The following is a 14,259-nucleotide window of genomic DNA, read 5'->3' on the forward strand; positions in this document are numbered from 1 at the left end:
ACTTAGGGACGTGTCCCCGACGTGCGGCCAGCGTGCCAGCAGCCGCCACTCCGGACGAAGTCGATTGGAGTCAGGCCCCAGAAAGAGCTGTAGAACCACCCCACGCGCCACTTTGGTCCCGCCCTTCGGCCCCTCACCCCAGGAGGGGCCGATGGGCGGGGCACGCAGGCGCGGCTCCCTGCCATTGGCTAGAGCTGGCGGGGGAGGCGGGGCCTGACAGGACTGCGGCCGCGCTGTGTTGTCTTTTGGCGGCGGCTAGAGGACACGGTCAAGATGGCGGCTGTGTCTGGGCTGGTGCGGAGACCCCTTGAACAGGTAGGCAGCGGCACGGGTGCCTCCGCGCGATTCCTGCCCACCTTGCGCCCCCTCTCAGCGTGCTCTCTCTCCCCTCCAGGTCTCCGGGCTGCTGAGGAGGCGCTTCCACCGAACGGCGCCGGCGGCGCTGCAGGTAAGTCGCCTGGACGCTAGCCGGGGGAGGGAGGGGGTCCCTCAGTCCCGGGGAGGAGACCGGGGACGCGCCTGCGCTGTGCAGAGAAGGGGGCGGCAGCCGGCCCTGTGGTCTGCGGGTTCCCACGTCCTGCGTGGGACTCGTGGTTCCTGTTTTATGACCCATCGCCAAGCCCACCAGCATGTCACCCCCTCCAGGCTCATTGGAATCTGTGGGCGACCTGAGTAAACTAGACGCTTCTTCCCTCATCCCCCTTTAAAATTTTTTATTGTAATAAAATATACGTAACCAAATTTACCATCTTAAAGTGTATGTTCAGCGGCACTAAGTTCATTTACTCACAACATTTACTGTGTTGTGAGACCATCACCACCATCCGTGTTTAGAACTTTATCATCCTCACCAACTGACACTCTTTACCCCTTAAACACTAACTTCTCATTTCCCCCTAGCTCCTGGTAACCTCTATTGCACTTTCTGTGTCTGTGAATTTATCTATTTTTGGTACCTCCTGTAAGGAGAATCATACAATAGTTGTCCTTTTACGACTGGCTTATTTCACTTAGCATGATGTTTTCAAGGTTCATCCATGTTGTAGCATGTGTCAGAATTTCATTTCTTTTTTAAGGCTGAATAATATTCCATCTTATGCATATACCACCTCTTATTTATCCATGCATCTTTTGATGGACATGTGGGTGTTTTCACATGTGATTGTGAAATATGGATTTGTGAATGATGCTGCTAAGAACATTGGTGTGCAAGTATCTGAGTCCCTGCTTTTTTTTTTTTTTTTTCTTTTGAGCATATTTAGAAGTGGAATTGTTGGATCATTCCTCTTTGAGGAATTCCCCACCACCCCCCCCCTTTTTTTTTTTGACTAGAGGATTCTACCAAGCTGTTTAGTAAAATAACTTGTAGATTTTGAAGGTAGTGCCTGGCACCTAGTAAGTGCTCAAAACATAGTTTTATTTAGTCTTTCTTAATAGTTCTCTGCCCTACACTATACCAAATGTGGAAATAAAACAACCCAGTGTATTTTCTACTTAGGAAACTACCCATGAGCTGGTCTGGCCAGTAAACAGATTTTTAGAATTTTTTTAACTTTTATTTAAAAAAATTTTTTCATGTTTATTTATTTTTTTTTTTTTAATTTTTTTTTTTCAACATTTTTTATTTATTTTTGGGACAGAGAGAGACAGAGCATGAACGGGGGAGGGGCAGAGAGAGAGGGAGACACAGAATCAGAAACAGGCTCCAGGCTCCGAGCCATCAGCCCAGAGCCTGACGCGGGGCTCGAACTCACAGACCGCGAGATCGTGACCTGGCTGAAGTCGGACGCTTAACCGACTGCGCCACCCAGGCGCCCCTTTCATGTTTATTTTTGAGAGAGGGGGGCGGGGATGGGCAGAAAGAGAGAAAGGGAGACACAGATCCGAAGCAGGCTCCACGCTCTGAGCTCTCAGCAGAGAGCCTGACGTGGGACTTGAACTCACAAACCACAAGATCGTGACCTGAGCTGGAGTTGGATACTTCACTGACTGAGCCACCCACACACCCCAAGAATTTTTTGAACTTTTAAAGAGAAGCCTGTTCTAGTGATAGTTTTTATATTCTCTGCTGTATGCAGCCTACGTAATTATAAGAGAATCTGAGTCGTATCCAGAATGATCCTATAGTTTATTAACTGTTTTTCCCATCCCTGTGACAGGTGACAGTTCGTGAAGCTATAAACCAGGGTATGGATGAGGAGCTGGAAAGAGATGAGAAGGTGTTTCTGCTTGGGGAAGAAGTTGCCCAGTATGATGGGGCATATAAGGTAATCAAGATACCTGAAATCAATATGAATTAAGGTAGCCATTTGCCCCCAGATACACTTAAAAGTAATGAAATCAATGTGTAATTTTAGGTTAGTCGAGGCCTGTGGAAGAAATATGGAGATAAGAGGATCATAGACACTCCCATATCTGAGGTAAGGCTTCCATCAGGAAGCAGACCTTTCAGGGCGTGTCTGTTCACGCGTACACTGTTCTAATTTTTATGGATTTTCACTTGTCTTTGTGTTTTACTTCTAGATGGGCTTTGCTGGAATTGCCGTGGGTGCGGCCATGGTATGTAATCCTCTTTATGAATCTCATCCAAAGAAATTTCTTTTCACGTGACCTTTTGAAAACATTGTTTGAATTTTGGAGTGATTGCCACTCTTTACTGCTGTTTCTCATTTTTTTAAGATCTTTGTTTTTGATTTGACAGGCTGGGTTGAGGCCCATTTGTGAATTTATGACCTTCAATTTCTCAATGCAAGCCATTGACCAGGTTATAAACTCAGCTGCCAAGACCTACTACATGTCAGGGGGCTTTCAGTCTGTGCCCATAGTCTTCAGGGGGCCCAATGGCGCCTCAGCAGGCGTGGCTGCCCAGCACTCACAGTGCTTTGCTGCCTGGTATGGGCACTGCCCAGGCTTAAAGGTGGTCAGCCCCTGGAATTCAGAGGATGCAAAAGGACTTATTAAATCAGCCATTCGGGATAACAACCCAGGTTAGTAGAGTGACCCTTGGATCTCTTTTGATCATTAAAAAACTAAATTGAAATCTTTGCCTGGAAGGAACCCTTATAGGCTTCTAGTTAGGCTTAGATCATATAAAATGTTAATGATTTACAGAGACAATAAACACAGTTTAAAAGTTGTTTTATTTTTGTTTTCCTGCTATAAGGGAGCCTGTTAGGTACCTATAACACTGGTTTAATTGCAACAGGTAAAATTAGGATTGGCCAGACTGTAAATGCCAGTACCTAAACCATCCATTCAGGGCTACTGGACATGACAGATATGAGGTCTCCTAATCAGCACAGTGAAACTTTTCACATAATGATTGTTAGTGTTGAAAATACATTTAGTCACGTAGTTACTTTTGTTAAATATCTGTATTTTGCATGGTGCCTGGATGCTCAATGAATTGAGTGGTTGAGTTTCCAGCTCTTGATTTCAGCTCAGGTCATGATCGCACAGTCATGAGATTGAGCCCTGAGTCAGGCTCTGTGCTGAGTGTGGAGCCGCTTAAGATTCTCTCCCTCCATGGGGCACCTGGGTGGCTCAGTCAGTTAAGCATCCAACTCTTGGTTTTGGCTCAGGTCATGATCTCATGGTTCACGGGATCGAGCCCCGCATTGGGCTTTGCACTGATAGTGTGGAGCCTGCTTGGGATTCTCTCTCCTCCTCTCTCTGCCCCTACCCTACTGACATGTGCTCTCTCTCAAAATAAACTTAAAAAAAAATTTTTTTTTCTCTCCCTCCCATTTCCTCTGTCTCTCCCTTCTTGTGCTTACTTTCTCTCTCTCTCTCTCTCTCTCTTTTTTTTTTTTTTTTTTTTTTTTTGTATTTTGCAGTGGTGGTGCTAGAGAATGAACTGATGTATGGAGTTCCTTTTGAATTTCCCTCAGAAGCTCAATCAAAAGATTTTCTGATTCCCATTGGAAAGGCCAAAATAGAAAGGCAAGGTAAGAGAATTTAGTACATTTAAACATTATTTGTAATTCAGCCACTCTACTTATGTTGGTCAGATTTGGTCTTAAGTTATTGCTTTTTACTTTGATCAGGAAACTACAGGATGAGTTCAAGTTAAGAATGTGTCATGAGTTGCTCATACGCTTGTGCTTTCCTAAATCTCAGCCCAGTAGATTTGTATTTCATCTTTAGGGAGGCTGCCACATTCCTCATCCCACTGGAATGGAGCGGAGCTGAAGATTTTACACGTGAACAAGAGCTGCAGTGGCCGCAGAGCAGTACGGCAGCTTTCGTGCCAACCCGGCCTCTGATCTGTGACTGCTCTGTTTCAGGGACACACATAACTGTAGTTTCCCATTCAAGACCCGTGGGCCACTGCTTAGAAGCTGCAACGGTGCTATCCAAAGAAGGAATTGAATGTGAGGTATATGGACATTCATTTCTTCTTAAAGAATCAGAAAGTTTCCTTTTAGTTTTAAGATCCAGAAATAGTTAACCTGCTACAGAATTCCAACTCCCCTAAGTGTAAAACTCTTGGTTTGTCACTCAGTTCTGCCTCTGCATGAAGCTGGGAACCCGCTTGCTTTTCAGATACCTAGCTTTTTACCACATAGGTTGGATCTTTTAGAAGAGTACCTGCTTTCTCAAGTGGGGAGCCAGCGTTGGTTGGAGCTGGAGGGTGGGAGAAGGGGAAATTTAGAAATCGGTGTCTTACCCTTTCACATCCAGGACCTACCACTTGCTAGTTCTACTTGAACAAGATACATACTCTGAATCTCAGCCCTGTCAGCGGTAAACTGAGGAGAGCACATTTACTGTCCCATCAGGGTGGTTGTGAGAATCACACTTAGTGTGGCGCCTGGCACATGGTGAGCAGTCAGTTGTTATTAGTTGTTTTGATGAGAAGGAAGTTAAAGTCCAGGAGGATAAGTGAATTTTTTTTTTTTTAAGTTTATTTTGTGAGAGAGGGAGAGAGAGGGGTAGGGGCAGAGAGGGAGAAAGAGAGAGAATCCCAAACAGGCTCTGCGTGGTCAGCGGTGGCCTGATGCGGGACTCGAACTCACAAACCGTGAGATCATGACCTGAACTGAAATCAAGAGTCGGAGGTTTAACCCAGGCACCCTGAGGGTAAGTGAATTCTTAAGTTAACAGGGCTCCTTGTGGTAGAAAGACTTTTGTTTTAATTACAATTTATTTTTTACCATTTTGTTCTTGAATAGGCAGATTAGATTTTCCTAGACCCCGAGATTAACAGGAAACCAAACAGGGAGTGCCATTATGGGAGTGAGACTATCTGTGGCGCAGTGGCTCCATAAGGCATATCTTTGTTTAGGTGATAAATATGCGAACCATCAGACCAATGGACATTGAAACAATAGAAGCCAGTGTCATGAAGACCAATCATCTGATAACTGTGGAAGGAGGCTGGCCACAGTTTGGAGTAGGAGCTGAAATTTGTGCCAGGATCATGGAAGGTACTTACTTCAGAGAAACTGGTTCTAGAATGGTCCAGCTATTGACTAGAATAGTCAAGTGTGTACCTGGATACTGGATACAGATCAGAGGCTAAGGGTGACCAAATGCCTCAACTTTCACCTTGTCACCTTGGCATTTTTCCTTTGGGTGAATGTTTAAAAAAACAAAGCCAGAAACAATCCCCGTAATTAGTATTCCTTTAGATTTTCTCTTCTTTGGAGAGCCACACTTCCTGTGCGAAGGTGTTGGTCCTCAGTGGCTTTTCTTGCCTCTCTCAGTTGAGCGTCCTTCTTTCCTAGGCCCTGCATTCAATTTCCTGGATGCTCCTGCAGTTCGCGTCACTGGTGCTGATGTCCCTATGCCTTATGCAAAGATTCTAGAAGACAACTCGGTACCTCAGGTTAAAGACATCATATTTGCAATAAAGAAAACATTAAATATCTAGTTTGGACTTGAATTTCAAGTCATTGGGATTTACTAAAGTACGTCCTGATACTTCACCTGGATTATACTGTAAGACCTTATGGTGATTCATAAAGTTATGTCTAAAGCAACAACACAGATGTTTTTGTACTTGGAATAAGTTTAAATGTGCTTGTATGTGGAAAAACTCTTCTCTCCCACCCTAGACTCCAGGGTGGTTTTTTTTGTGTGTGTTACAATTACCATGGTCTTTGAATAAGGCTGATGTAAAATTTCACCCTCTCACAAAGACAACGTATGAATGTGGCAGAGTTCTGCTGAAAGATGTATCCAAAAATGACAACTTGTATGTAAAAATAAAGGCATATTATGTACATTTGCCATTAGGTTGTTTTGATAAGGAATAAAGGAATTCCTATGACTAATTATATTTTTATATTCTTGAAGTAATAAATATGGGATGGGAAGAGTCTTAAAATTCTGGTAAAAAATTAGCGATTCTAATCACCTAAACTGCCATCATACTTGCAACAAGAACTTGTCCACAGACTCTTCAAATGTCCGGTTCTATTAAGGTTCCCATCAAAATTAAACCAAAATTCCTGTCAGGTATTCTTCCCATGGCCAAAAACCAGACATTTGCCATCTGCTGTCCTCTTTAGAAGTTGAGACAGAAAAGACAGGTTTAAGTTAGTTCTAGAAACATAGAAGTGGTGTCTAATTTAGATAGCAAGACAGGATTGTTAGCTTTTAGTAATTAAGAGGGAAAATAGCACACAAAAGAGACATAGGATAGGTGGGAAGGAAAGTAGAAATACTGTGTGGATCTATGTTTCTAAAAGCTCCCACAAAAAATTCCCACTTACAATATCTAGCCAAGCTATAGACAACACATTTTCTTGACATAGTTTATTTTAATAAAAAATACAGCTGAACATTTGTCACAGATTAAATGAAACTATACACAATGACATTCTCTCTGCATAGTAACCAACACTGATGTGTGTATTTGAATTTTTAAATGGATTACTTATAATCCTTTAAAGTGCAATTTATTTAAGGGTTTAAGCAAATTGTAGGATAAAGGATCTAATAAATGAGTAACATTAAAAAAATGATATATTTGGACAAATCTTTCAAAAATCAGAACTGATTTCTATGGATGCCAAATTTACTTTTGTTGTAATAGTAACCCCCTCCCCCCAAACCACAAACTTAACTTTATTGCTGAGGATTAAGAAGGTCCTCTAATTGGCAAGAGCTTTTCCTGATGTTAACATCTGTCTCAATACACTCAAACTCAAAGGAACCGTGAGTCAAGAGTGGTTGCCTTAGCAGCCCTGAGTTCTGTAACCACAGCAGTATTCCTGTTAGAACCTAGAGAATGTTATGGACTTGACTTGGCCCCGTCTATTTGAGTGGAAAATGAACTCAGTTGCTCCTCTGACTCCATGACGTAACTATGCTGTGGACTACGGTGTTAATGTCTAAGGAAATAAAGTAGCAAGAATGGGAATTAATCTAAGAAATAACCAGAAAATGCTTTATATAGAGAAATGAACTATGAGGGGAACATTTCTGGGAGTGTCTGATGGGATGGGAAGGATTGCAACACAAAGGTCATTCACTGCTGGCAGTGAATATTGTCATTGTTTTTCTGTCCATTTCCTTAAGTTGGTGCAAATGTTGACTCCAATATGCTGCTGCCCCCAAAAGATGCCCATTAGAGGATGAACAAGACTCCTTTAAAATGGTAATAAAGGAGCGAATTATTTCTTAAGGCAGAAACGCCAGCCTGACTTTATTCTACTTGGATATTTCCCTCTTGAGAAGCCTCTTAGATGAGCATCTGCAAAACAGTATGTGGCTTTACTGGCTCAGCGATTGTTCATCCGGAAAGAGAGTGCTTTAGGGGCTGGAGGTGGGAGGAAAAAACAAAGAACTTTTCCCTCCAAGTGTAAACACGAATCTTCAGCCGATCTTAGGAGCACTGTGATCACAGGTTTCGGCTTTCCTCAAAGTTCCCTTTTGGAAATTCTGGATGGAGCTGAGTAAGGCCCCTCGGCTCACGCCATTCACAGCCTGGGGCGGAAGCTGTGTAGGCGCCTCTGTGCTCGCAGGAAGCAAGGGAGCTGCTGGTGGCGGAGGCGGAGGCGGAGGCGGTGGAGGTAATGCGGAAATCCCTACGGAGGAAAGAACGCGCAATCAGTATCATCTCCAAACACCCAGCACACAGGCTCCTGCTCGGTCCTGGGTGCAACGAGCTTTGAGGAGACTGCAAATGTTTCTCCCTCAGAGAGACCAAGATTACCCAGTGCTGTATGTTTTTTTTCAAATACCAAACAAGGAAGCTACAAGCATCAAAGGGGAAGTAATTAAAGGTTGCCGTTTCTCCCAGTAATAGTCATGTGGGAAAAGACTGAACAAATATCGCAGATTACACGAAACTCTGCAGAGTGACATTTTCTCTGGGTAGATGAGCCCTAACTCCATTTCCAAATTCTAGCAATGGTCCCAAGAGAAAAGCTCCATTAGCTACTTTAGCCAGGTCCTGGGCAGCACCGCCTCTGAGCTAGCAAGTAAAGATAGACATTTGTATGCACAGAGTTGGGCTACCTGAGTAACAGTGACTAATAAAGGATGAACATTTCTTTAGCTGCGCCAGCACACACAATATTTGAAGGATGTGATTTAATGTAAAATGACAAACTGGATTCTCGGCAAGGAGGGGCTGAGTTATGGGCTCCCCAGGGCCATCTGTCTCCAATAGTCATTTCCTATTAGGCTGCATTAAAGAAATATAAAATGCGAGTAACCATTAACAGTGAAACAGGGGGCAGCAGGCTCTCTCCCTGGCAATGGTATTCTCAGGGAGGCATCTTCCTCAGCCCCCTTCCTTCCACTGTGGCCTAACCCAGGGCCAGGATGGAGCTGCACTAACCCCACATCTTTGCTGAAGCAGCAGGAAAGACTCTACCCTAGTGGGCAAGGAGAAGGAAACTGGAAGCATATCTGAAACTTCCCCTTAGCTTCCAAGCATGTGAACATTTGGCAGTTTAATTTTACAGTTTTGAATCAATGAATGAATTATTCTCCTAGGACAAAATAAAAACGGAGTACAGCCAAAGACCTTCCTTAAAGCACTTGCTTGTGCCACAGAGTTGGTTGCCCATTTCCTGTGACCCTTGCAGCTCTCGGTAACTCCACTATCTTTTTCTAGCCTTACCCTCAGCACCTCCTAGGGCTCCACCAGCCAGACATTCTGGTAGGTAGTTTTCCCCCCTAAGCTGCTACTGAGCTGTGATGGTAAATAAATATACCAATTGCCACTTGAATTTATATGGGTGAGTGTTTCAGGATCACCAATAAAATACTTGGGTAAGAGCATCCTTTTTACCAAATGTGACACATAACAGTTAAAGTCTTGTATTTCATAGAAAACCACTTACCTTCCTTACATCTTTTACCCAAACCTAAGGCAGCTGAAATTAAAAGAATCACACAGATACACACATTCATGCTCTGCAATCTTAGAATTCTCAAATAATGAAAGTACAGCAATACAAATAAATATTAAATACAGACAAATGAACAAAATGTAATTCTCCTTGGTTCCATACAGTAACAACTAATGAATGAAGTTCTATTATGTGCTCTGCCAGGGTGGATTGTGGACAAATGTTCCCAGCTCTATGTTACTGGGCTACAAAGATAAAAAGGACTTTAAACGCACAAATGATTGCTGAGGTGAGAAGAGCAGCGACGGTGTGTGACAGAAGCATTCCTCTGAAGGGGGTTTTTGGATAGTGGCCGATGAAATACCAGGAGGAGAGGAAATGGTCTTTGAAGGCTCTTGGAACTCAAATGCAGCACCGAGAGAGCCTGGAGGAGTCAGCGGGCAACAGTAACCCCCAGCACTACCCAATGACCGGCAAAGGGCGGCAGAATCTGGACTTGACATTCAAGGGCCTGATGTCAAGGAGCTCCAGGGTTTCCGCCTGCCAGCTTTGTGCTTTAACCCTGGAGAAGAGTCACTGCAGGTTACAAGAAAGAAGGCAGGCTCTGGGCTGCGACAGCACTTGAGTTCTTTCTGCTAAATGCATAGAGCTAGCCATCCAGAGACCAGTTACCCCTCTAGCCCAGGATTCTGGGAGGCTAGAGGCAGGCCTCAGCAGCTGGACTTGGATATGGGTTGCCTCTTGGCACAGAACAAATCTGCCTGGTCTTCACAAGGAGCCAACCCTTGACTTTGGCTTCATCACCAGGCACTCAAAATTAAAAGTGCAAATTCACTATCCCAGAGTTTGGGAGTTGCAGGTGATGTTCAGTACATGGATCTTCATTTTCCAAGTAAAGGCTGAGATTGTTAGGACTTTAAATGAATCTCTCAGAATATGTAGGCAGCATAAATAAATACATAGTCCCAAGTGCCACAGAGTAACCCATGCTTGTAAAGCAAATGACCTACTCATCCAATGGTAAAGAGCAGGGTCATGGAGAGCCGGACCAATCCCAAAGGGCCTAATGTCCCACGAGACCCACTTTTCCTCACTGGGCCTGCAACAACCAGGGCAGATCTTGACATGTACTATCAGGGCAACGCCAGACCTCAACTTGCCAGCTCAGAACACTCTGGAAGTGGGGAGGAGGTCTGGGAGTCAGAAGGCCAACGCTGGAGGAAGCAGGAACACAGACCAGGGACTCAGTCTCTGACTGTAAGCCCTACCATGGTTTTTGGCTTTTTCTTTTTGCCTTCTCTATAGTTCACAAGCTTCCTTTAAAGGTTTGTTGGGGCTTAAGCTATAATACATTCTAACAATTAGCAGTATTAATAAGGGCCAAATTCAGAGTTGGCTATTTGGCCTGTGGCAAACCTGGGAACAACTGCCTAATGCCTGAATGCCACTGACTCCTCAGATGTGAACAAGCTCTCCCCACCACGGGTTATCTGATAGCCCTTATCCCCAGGCCATAGACAAGACCAGGCAGATTCCATGTTGGATTGCTTGCTAACTGAATTCACCAAGCATTGAAAAATACTGGCCTGCAAAAACCCAGAATGAGGGATGCTCCAAAACAGCTGATCTATAATTATACCCAGTTCTCTCCTACCTTACCTACTCTTGGGCAAAAAGACCAAAAATCAACTACTCTATCCTCCCCAGAATCCTATCCACCAAACTAATGGGAACCCGGCAATCCAGCAGAGGCCCTGGAACAGGCCATGGACCGTTGCAGGAAGAGCATATGTTAGACCCAGGGAAGAATGTCTTGCCAGAAACATCCTCACCAGCCTCGTGGGAAGGACATCTGGGGATCCCCTTTCTTTGGGGTCAGTTTTAGCAGTGGGCAGTCTACAGGTCTTGGTAGGTCTGAATTCCTTTGTGATCCACGAATAGAAGTGGGGAGGCCACGTGGCCACCAGACCAACACCACAGCTGCTGGCTACCCTTGAGAGAGAACAGACAGCAGTGACCCCCTGGAAGCAGGCAGCCCCCAGCTCTTGGCAACTGCCTTTGTCTTCTGCCTCAGATAGATGAGGAGGCTGCACTCGTGTCTCAACTCAAGAATTACTAGGGATGCTTAAAAAAGAACTTTTCCCTACTGCCAGTTATAAAAGCCAGTGAGTTGTCTTCCTGTAACCAAGAACACAACCGGCTAACACTCTTTCCCTTCATCAGAGTGATAAGGAACCGATATTTTTGCTGCACAAGGACTTTGGGACCCTGCTTTGTGAAATTAAAATATGCCAAAACGCCATGCAGTTGATTTTTAGGTTTTAGGGCTGTGTTTTAAAACTACCATCAGAGGGGAAATGAAGATTTTGAAGGTCAGGGTGAAAATGAAATGAATAATGAAGTCACTTGGGTGCTTTTTAAAGATGCTGCATTTCATTTAAGTGTTCAGAGAAGGAAATCATCTCAAATCTGCTTTCCCATTTGTTCATCACTTCAGTGATCTAGATGCACTGGGTCCCATTTCATATCCAGAAACAGAGCATCTTTAAAGTTAGAGAAATCAGTATAGCTTACTTTACCGAAAATTCACGTTCAAAATGGTGCATGCTCTACTGAAAACAGCAAAGACAGAGACAGAGACAGAGACAGAGACAGAGAGAGAGAGAGAGAGAGGGACACAAGTCATTATTCAGCTTTTAGTGTCATTTAATCAAATAGTAAGAGACAGTAAAATATTAGTTTGAATCACATGCTTATTATTCTCACTGCCAAACTAGGCTATATTTAACTGCAAAACGCACTGGTTCGTAAGCATGATTGTGACTTTTTTAGAACATGGCAAACATGCTAATAGAGCAACCAGGGAGTCATTTTCCTCTTCATACTCTTTGTTCTGTTTTTCTGAGCCACTTAGGTGCTGTTTTTGTTTACAACACTCACTTCAGAAGACCTGTGAAGGTTCAACCCCACCTGAAAAGTGGAATGGGTACTGGAAATGCAATTAGTTCTATTGCTAAATAAGGACAGTCTACCAAGAAGTCTATCACTTTTTTCCAATCAAGCCTTCCATAGTCTAAAATGGAGACCTGTCTTTTTAAAGTTGGGAAGAGCAGGAGCACAGGGCAGGTCTAAGGCGAGCTCCAGGCCAGGGATGAGAGGCCCCTCCCCGAAGGCAGCTGGGCTCTACAGGCTGAACTGGTCAGTGAGTGGCATTTGCTTACTTTAGGCCATGAAACCATTAAAAAGAAAAAAAGCAAGGCAAACGTTCTTGTCTTCCTTTTGACTGACTGGATTCCTGGCAAAATGTGAAGGATAATGCCTTCCCTGACAGGGAATCCCAGAGTTCCTGATGAACCAATGTGCCCTACTGTCCAGAGGAAAATCCCTTTGTCTGTGGAGGGGCTGAGAAATGAGGCCCACGAGGGGCTGGGCAGACTGACCACTCACGTGGGACAGCTCTGGGAGGATGCCGGGGATACTGCCCTGTGCCACTTCCACCCGAAACAGCCCACGGCTCAAGGGAGGAGCTTACACGCTTGGGCTGGGAAGTGGGGGAGGGAGACTAAGAGGGCGGGAGAGCAGAGCCAACACACTCTTCAGAGAAGCGCTGCAGGCAGAGCTGTTCATCCCAAAGATGGGAACTGCTTTGTGTATGTGTAGGTCTTTAGAAAAGGGGGCAATTCGTGGGGCGCCTGGGTGGCTCAGTCGGTTAAGCGTCCGACTTCGGCTCAGGTCATCATCTCACGGCTTGTGGGTTTGAGCCCTGCATCGGGCTCTGTGCCAACAGCTCGGAGCCTGGAGCCTGTTTCAGATTCTGTGTCTCCCTCTCTCTCTGCCCCTCCCCAACTCGCGCTCTGTCTCCCTCTGTCTCAAAAATAAATAAACATTTAAAAAATTAAAAAAAAAAAGGAAGAAAAGAAAAGGGGGCAATTCTTATGGCCAGAGACATGGATTCTGAGCCTAGATTGGGTTTCAGACTTTAACCTGGCTAGACAAATTCTGGAAACTCCAACATTCTCAATAAATACATTTTTTGTGTGTGTGCCTCATTTATTCTTAACCATCCTTCCTATTATTTAAGCTTCTGGTCACTTTGTGCCCATAAGGCTCTGTTTTCCCTTCTCCAGATCTCCAGATATGAAACTTCTCTTTCCCCACTCTTTCTTACACACTGAGTTTTCTATAAATTGCCAACTCTCTCTTTAAAATTATTACATTAAATTATAAGCTGCAAGCATGAAGGGCTAGAATTCTCTTGCAGGGCATTTATAGCTTATGCTTGTAAAGCTTTGTTTTTGCACGTTACCTAATACAGATTAGGAATTCCTTTAAAAGACAGCTTCAAAGAATGGAAATTACTTGTCCAAGGTCACAGCTGGGAAGTGGCAGACCCACAGCCAGGGTTTTCCAACTCCACTTTCAGGGTTCTTTTCCTGCCACTGGTCAATATTTAACAGCACCCTGCAGTGCACCCAAGGGAACAGGCACCTGATGAAAATTGGTAGGGGTAAAAGAGCAAAGACAGAAGCAAGTTTGGATCCTGGCTCTAGCACCCCCCGCTTGTGTGACCTTGGTCAAAGTCTGTCACCTCACTAGAGCCTCTGCTTCTGTGTCTTTAAAATGGAGCTATAGTAGAAACTACTCTCATTGGATAGGAAGGTATTCATAAGGATTAAAACAATGACTGTAAATCACTTAGAACAGTGCCTAGCACCAAATAAGTGCCTACAATATGTTAGATACAATTATTAAAAACAACAATAATGTAGGGTCTCCTGCTTAACTTAGCCTTCCCAAACCCGGTGTGTATGGAGATTTGGATCTTCTAAACCACTCATTTCTATGAATACAGAGTGTAAACACGAGTTGGTGATATTTACCATGAAAAAAGTCAGGATAAAGAATTTTAAAGCTCTTGAAAGAGTGACTGTCCAGAGGTAGGGAGCAT

At 44.2% G+C, this 14,259-nt stretch overlaps 2 protein-coding genes across 16 annotated transcripts in view; one reads left to right on the top strand and one right to left on the bottom strand.

The window, feature by feature from the left end:
- The first annotated feature begins 195 nt into the window (after positions 1-195).
- PDHB (pyruvate dehydrogenase E1 subunit beta) lies at positions 196-6,278 on the top strand. The gene is made up of 10 exons (XM_058726402.1): positions 196-315; positions 395-448; positions 2,160-2,267; positions 2,358-2,420; positions 2,524-2,559; positions 2,702-2,987; positions 3,837-3,947; positions 4,287-4,378; positions 5,288-5,429; positions 5,730-6,278. Exons 1-10 carry the CDS (start codon positions 274-276, stop codon positions 5,873-5,875), a joined length of 1,080 nt encoding a protein of 359 aa, XP_058582385.1. The 5' UTR covers positions 196-273; the 3' UTR covers positions 5,876-6,278.
- A 469-nt stretch (positions 6,279-6,747) lies between these two features.
- Positions 6,748-14,259, bottom strand: part of PXK (PX domain containing serine/threonine kinase like) — a 74,535-nt gene continuing 67,023 nt past the window's right edge. For 4 of the 15 annotated variants that reach the window (XM_058726389.1, XM_058726388.1, XM_058726387.1 and 1 more), the window contains one exon: positions 6,748-8,036. In XM_058726389.1, coding sequence (XP_058582372.1) covers positions 7,825-8,036 — 212 coding nt within the window. In that variant the 3' untranslated portion in view covers positions 6,748-7,824. Of the gene's footprint in view, positions 8,037-9,298; positions 9,336-11,885; positions 11,924-14,259 lie in introns of all 15 variants that reach the window. The other 11 variants (XM_058726401.1, XM_058726400.1, XM_058726397.1 and 8 more) reach the window with 9 other exon arrangements.

This window comes from Neofelis nebulosa, chromosome 4 (assembly GCF_028018385.1).
Source record: "Neofelis nebulosa isolate mNeoNeb1 chromosome 4, mNeoNeb1.pri, whole genome shotgun sequence".
NCBI classification, from domain to species: Eukaryota; Metazoa; Chordata; class Mammalia; order Carnivora; family Felidae; genus Neofelis; species Neofelis nebulosa.

Coding starts and splice junctions, on each gene's coding strand:
- PDHB (XM_058726402.1), top strand. CDS start 274: ATGGCGGCTGTGTCTGGGCTGGTGCGGAGACCCCTTGAACAG. Junction 2,560..2,701: donor TTGCCGTGGGTGCGGCCATG/GTATGTAATCCT, acceptor TTGATTTGACAG/GCTGGGTTGAGGCCCATTTG. Junction 2,988..3,836: donor CATTCGGGATAACAACCCAG/GTTAGTAGAGTG, acceptor TGTATTTTGCAG/TGGTGGTGCTAGAGAATGAA.